This window comes from Parus major, chromosome 5 (assembly GCF_001522545.3).
Source record: "Parus major isolate Abel chromosome 5, Parus_major1.1, whole genome shotgun sequence".
NCBI classification, from domain to species: domain Eukaryota; kingdom Metazoa; phylum Chordata; class Aves; order Passeriformes; family Paridae; genus Parus; species Parus major.
Genome location: NC_031774.1, coordinates 25,647,244 through 25,653,901, shown reverse-complemented (window position 1 = coordinate 25,653,901; position 6,658 = coordinate 25,647,244). Strand labels below are relative to the sequence as shown.

Sequence of the window (6,658 nt, the reverse complement as noted above, 5' to 3'; positions counted from 1 at the left end):
GCTGGTGATGATGTGCCTGATGTCCCCCAGGACACGAGTGGCCCTCCTGGCTGCCAGGGCACTGTGGGCTCATGTCCAACTTGCCACAGACCAGGAACTCTGGGTCCCTTTCCTGTGGCATCGCTTTCTGGTATTTTCTTCCCCAGTCTGTATTATTACCTTGTTCTTATCAACTGGTACAGATAGAAAGATTAGAAAAAGTTTTGGGCACAATAAAACCTGTTTCTGTTCTAAAACAGAATCAGTAAGTGGAAAGCTAAATATCGAATTGAGCAAGTCGAGAGAAATGGTATCTGTACATATATTGGTTTTTAAATGAAAGACTTTATATATGGAAGAGGAGCTATTAGTATGTGAGAGAGAGTAAGAAGTTATGCAGTTATCTCAAGGGAGAAAGGGTTAACTTATAGCCTGGGGAATATGAAGGTTCATTAGTATGAGCCATGGAGGTTATGAGTTATTATAACCTGAATATCTCTGAGCTCAAGGTTTCTGATATCTAGTGGAGTTGTGAGTTAATTCCCAAGATCAGCTCTGGAATGATTTTTGCAGCTTTCTGTTGGGGATCTGAGCTGAAGATCAGAGGTCCACCAGGGTCTTCAAGAGAAGTATCTCATCACTGTCAGCTGCATTTTTATTTTTGGCTATGTGCAGAAGTTTGTGCTGATGCATGGTAGACAGCTGTACTTTCACAGCTGCTGTGACAGTATTTGGTGTCCCAGAGACAATCTGTTCCACTGCAGGCACTGGTGTGTAAGAGGCAAGGACACCCACACATGTGCTCTAAGGCTGTTTATTGTGATAATAAGGGAGCAATGATAGGAAGATGTGATCTTTATCAAATCAAACTCTTGGCACCTGTTCTAAGCTCAAATGATTTTGAAATATGTTGCTTCTATTTCAGGCCTGAAGAGAGGTCTGTGCCAAAAAATTGTACAGATTTTTGACTGCTCCACTTGGTTTGATGAATTGTATTGTCTCTACCTTGAAAACCTTGTTCTACCTACATCCTTAGAACTTCAGGGTTACAGTAATCTGTGACTACAGACTATAATAATAATAATAATATCATCTTCTTTTTTTCTTTTTTCATTCTCTGAATTTTTGTGCAGGCACCAGTATCTCCTTTCAACTTGCTCACTGTAAAAATACTGAGAGTGAGGAATGCCCGGAAGGCAGACTTGCGTGAGTACTTCTGCTGTTGTTGGATAGTCCTTATAACTTTTAAAAGAAAATATTTGGACAATGTTATTGTTCTCAAATTGTATAGGAGTAAAAACACACATTGCTGTAAATTAGCAAAGATTAATTTTTATTTTAATACTGGAGCACTGCTTTCTCCTCTTAACTTTAAAAAGACTAACTCAAGCAAAGTGATGCATTTTATGTTTTATTTTTTGGTATCTTACTGTCTGAGATATATTTCCTATCCTTCTGACATCAGACTTAGCTGCTAATCTGAGGTCTGCTCTGTATACAGTGAAAGTTCTTGTGGTATTTTTAAGTAAGTGTATTTCCCACTGAATTTCTTGATGGAAGAAAGGAGAGAACTGGTAATGCAGACCTAAAATCAACAATAGCAGGAAAGCCTATGAAAACAACAGAAGTACAAACAAAAACATTCTATGACTTCTGCAGAATTTGTACATATGCAGGAAGTGGTGATAAAATCCAGTGTCTTGGAATGTATTTAACCTACAGAATGGAGCTGTTTAAAAATTGGGGAACAAAATTAACAGAGTAATACTCTGAGCGCTTAACAGAAGTTTTAGTGAGGGGAAGTGAAAAAACGATATCTAGAGCAGAGACTTCAAAAGAAAAAGGTGAAATAAAGACAAAGAGAATAAAAATATTCAAGTCTAAAGACCACATGAATAAATCTAAAAGATATAAAACAAAGAGGAAAAAGTCCACACTATGTTTCCCAAAATCTTGCTGAACATGGCTCAAAATCAATTTTCTTTTGGCATGCTCAGAATGTCATGCAGCACATCAAAGTTCATACGTAAATTTTAGTTAATGTAATCTATATTTTGAGATTTTATTTTGTGTGATGGGTCAAGAGTAGAGGGAAAACTTACCAGAGGTTGGATTTGGTGGTTTCTGGCAGGAGGGGTGTGGTTAGATCACATGGAGGTTGAGCTTAGCAACAGTATTTTTCAATGACTGATTACTATCAGGGAAGAAATCTCTGCTGCACTTACATGTGGTATTCTGGGTTAATTAAGTGTCTTCCACAATGTAACACTACTGTATTACATTACATGTATTACTGCTTATTTCTCTTTTTCCTTTCATTTATGAGAACACCTCTTAAGGTATAAAGTTAGGAGCTTCTTAAAATTCTATTTTTATGTACAGAAGCCACATTCCATGAGCTGATAGCTGTACACAGCTTTTTATTTATCAAAATCCAAATTTTAAAATGCCTAAATGGTGTTTTGCACCAACCAGATATGTGATTTGACTAGGCCACTGCAATTGCATCTACAAACCCACATGAACAATTGAGTGTGCATTTCTGTATTCCTGTACATCTGTACTGCCTGCTTGTGTTTCATTTCCTTGTGGCTGTCCTTCTCAGGGCAGCTTGCTCACAGTCACTCCTTATCACAGTGAATCTCGAGGTTCTTTTTTGGCCAAACCTGTTGGTATGTCTGCCACACCATGTGGCTTTCTTACTTGGTGTTCTGGTCTCAAGAGCAGATGAATATCATGTCTTGATCCCCTTGAGATGCCCCAAATTCAAGACTTGGGCCTCCCAATCACTTGTTTAAAATATATCTGGCAGAGAGATTTGTAAGATTTTCAGCAAGAGTATTTTCTTAACAGAAAATTCATTGTCTGAAGAAATTAATATTATTGTAAAAAACCTGTTCATTTCTATGTCTGTTGTGGGAAGGCTACTTCAGGCAGTATTTACTTTTTCTGAGGCATCAAAAAGGCAAATATTTCAGCTAGTTTTCCTTGAAACCTCAGTATTTTCAACTGTGGGAAAATGTCCCTTTTCTACCTGTTTCTAATGGTAAAACTATGATGCTTGTTACAATTATCAGCATTTATTTCCTCCACTTTAGCTTTCCAATTTTAATGATTAAATCTTGGTGTTCCCTATGACTATTTATTTCTCTTCCATTTATTTTTCTCATTATTGAAGTGTTTGTTGTTTATTTATTGAAGAGAACATTTCTTCTTCATTGACTCTCATGCTGCTATTTACTTTACTAGTGAAAAATAAAAATGCTTTAAAAGTATTTCTCTCTAATGATGCTTCGGAACAAGATAATTGTAATAGATTTGAGTAGAGGCCTGAAAATCTAGACTATGTTTTGGACCCTGACATTGACTGCATTATGGGGTCTTGGGCAAAGCATAGAATCATCATAGAATGGTTTGGGTTGGAAGGGACCTTAAAACAACCCCCCTGCCATGAGCAGGGATACCTTCCACTAGTTCAGGTTGGTCAAAGCTCTTTCTGGGGTGGAGGATGGTTTTGAACAGTTCCAAGAAATCCAAGTTTTCTCAGTGTACTTATTTGTGTAATCCTTATATCGCTTCTGTGAAGTAATCAGAGTGTCTCATCCTCTGAAAATAGAAACTGTAGCATTTAATCATCATTAGCCATTTGCATTGCTTACATTTGTGCCTCTGCTGAACAACTGATCAGTCACAGTCTTCTGATCAGGTGTGACCTAGGTCTCTTTCTGAAAATGCCTTCCTTCCCAGTCATAATCCAGATTTTGCTGACTGTGATAGCGTGGTTAACTACACCATAAAGGCACAGATTGGCTTGTTGGAAAACCCAAATCTGTGATTGCTATGGAAGGATAAAGAGGAAATACATGAAGTAATTGTTTTTAATATGATGTAATAACACTGTTACACGTTTTGAGCATGATGCTGGGATTGACTATGAGCTGAGTTATTTGGCCTCCTCTGACTCACAAGTTTGCTGTAAGAACCAGGTGACTGGCTGAGCACTGCTAACGTGAAACAGGGAGATTGCATTGCAGCTGTGAGAGAAAGGCCATCAGTGCTTTCTGCATCATGCTTCTGTGAAGTCTCACTCCTGGAGTTCTCCCTCCAAGCTTGTGGACTCAGAAGCTGGTGTCTTCATTGGCACTTGTGGCTTCCTTCCCAAACAGGAGTGGTGGCAGCATCTTCTCAGTCTGCAGACAGAGCAGTATGAAGGAATTGTACACACAGTAATTTAATTATGGTGATGAAACTAACTCAGTTTTCAGAAAAAGAAAAAAGAAGCATACAACTTCTAAAAACTTTGTCAAATATATGAATGAATAAGGAATAGGCACATAATGCTTTGTGATAAAGAAATCAAATTTTTCAGCCTTGACAGAAGAACACCTTTCATCAAAAAAAAAATAAAAATCTGTCCTTCAGTTAAGCCAGCCCTTTAATAAGGGCTTTAATTAAGCTGAGGTGCCAAATCTGGGGAAAAATTATTATAGAAAGCAAGCCTCTCTATAGCCCAGATTGAAGGTTGTGAGGTGTGTTGCCTGTCCCAGCCATTTGGATAATCATGAAATAAAGCTAAATGCAACATGTACTGTATGTGGAAGACAGCACAATTTCAAATATAAAGTAACATTAAAAAAAAAAGTATATCTGACAAAGAGTGAAAAGGTGGAAGTGGGAGTTGCAAATGTGTGAGGATGTCTTTTTGTCTGTTAGTGCTTCATTACATTATTTACTCCTAATCCTGCATATTTTAGGAAGAAAGCCCCAACTGTGCTATCTTTGTCTGATTAGGGTTAAATGGGAACTGTGCAGTAATTCTTTCTCTGGTTACATTTTAACTGTGCTCATCTTCTCCCTGTACAGTCACGCTTTCAGATTGCTACGTGACGCTGTGGCTGCCTACTGCCTCGGCGGAGAAGGTTCGGACCAGGACCATCAGGAACAGCAAAAACCCCGTTTGGAATGAAGCTTTCTGCTACAAGATTGACCGCCGTGTCAAGGTAACCAACATCAATCCTTTTCACCATTTCATGTCTGCAGATAGTCATTAGATTACATTGTTTTACTGTAGTAAAACAATAAATATATAGCTAGCTCCAAACACAGAAGATGTTAGAGGTTCCTCAAGAAAAAAACCACCTGTTTCCCACATCCTCCTTAGTGTTCTATTCCACTTATTTGTTATTCAGACATTTACTATACTGCAATAATAAGGAATTAATTGTCCTTCAGAATGCAGCCTTACTATCTTGTCCCCAGTCTTGACATATACAAGCAAAACCTAAGCAAAAAATCACATAAAAATAATAACAAAATCACTCAGTTCTGGATATTGTGAAAATCCTTTAAACCATCTTTATGTACCTGTGACTGTTTTATAGACTTAGAACCAAGGGCCATAAAATAAATGTAGAAATATTTAATGCAGTTATTTATCACAAATTCATGAATGTTCTGCATGACTCGTTTGTCTTGACTGCTTGGGGAAGCCAAACAAGCTTGGATCTTTTTTGTATGAAGAGTTGTCAGTAATGTGACATTCAATGGACCCAAGTCTCTTTCTTTTTTCTCTTTCATTTTCTCCTTTTTCCTCCTTCCCATAAAACTGGAGGAGCAAGGAAAGAAAACCTAGCTATGAGAATTTCCTGGCTTATGGAGCTCTTAAATATAGTAGTAACTCCATCATACTCTTAACCTCTTTGTGCAGAACGTGCTGGAGCTGAAAGTCTGTGATGAAGACACAATCACCAGGGATGATGAACTCTGCACAGTTCTCTTTGACATAGATAAACTCACTGTAGGACGTACTGTCCGTGTGAAGTTCCAGCTGAATCCACAGGTGAGCAGTGGAATTGGTGAAAACAAAAGTAAATTCTCTCCTTCCATCTCTACAGGTCTTTTTACAGTGTTTCATTGTAGGAAACATCTATCTAAACTGTATCTTGCTGCTGTTCTAAGAAAGACTTTAATGAGATCTTTTTGCTAACTTTTGTTTACAACAAATATCTGTGCTAAAAATATAGGATGGAACTAGATAGAACTGGTTATCCAGTCCTCATTCTGAATATTTCTGGGGTGCTTGTTGGCTCTTGGTGTAAATTCTGAATTTTCAGCTCCTTTTAACTGTAATGGTGTTAAAGAGGTTAATTCTTTTTGTGTTGAGAATTAAAATCCAAACAAAAAGCTGTTTTAGCAGAATAGTAGTTTATAAGAAGGCAGAGATGCTCATAAAGCATTTAGATTAAAAAAACCTCATTTTAGCAACTGCTTTTTCAATATCTTAAAATTCTATATCTTCAGTCAACACTATGTTTTTTCTTATATTCTTGGAATTATCCCAAGTTCTATTCTAAATGCATATTTAAAAAATTATATGTAACTAATATGATGCAAGTTGTGAAGAAAAATAAGTAATCAGTCTTTCTTTTTTTCATCTCCTCTCTTCAGGCACGTGAGGAGCTGGAGGTGGAGTTCACATTGCAGAACACGTGAGTAGAGTCCTAAATTCTTAATTAAGTGTTATATTCAGTATAAAAACAGTCTGAAAAGCTGGTTCATATGTGATAGTGCTTCTTAAACCTGCAGTCTCTAAAAGAAGTGTCTAGATGTTTTCATTCAAGTCTAGTAAAATGGAATTTTAGAATACATACTTTTATATTTCAAATATCTGAAATGTGAT

At 37.1% G+C, this 6,658-nt stretch overlaps 1 protein-coding gene across 1 annotated transcript in view; it reads left to right on the top strand.

Moving 5' to 3' along the window:
- The window catches only part of LOC107206345 (cytosolic phospholipase A2 epsilon-like), a 32,112-nt gene that overhangs the window by 5,190 nt on the left and 20,264 nt on the right, over positions 1–6,658 (top strand). Inside the window, exons 3-6 of the mRNA XM_015632134.1 lie at positions 1,113–1,185; positions 4,843–4,979; positions 5,687–5,818; positions 6,427–6,467. Of these exons, the coding sequence (XP_015487620.1) occupies positions 1,113–1,185; positions 4,843–4,979; positions 5,687–5,818; positions 6,427–6,467 (383 nt within the window). The remainder of the gene's footprint in view (positions 1–1,112; positions 1,186–4,842; positions 4,980–5,686; positions 5,819–6,426; positions 6,468–6,658) is intronic.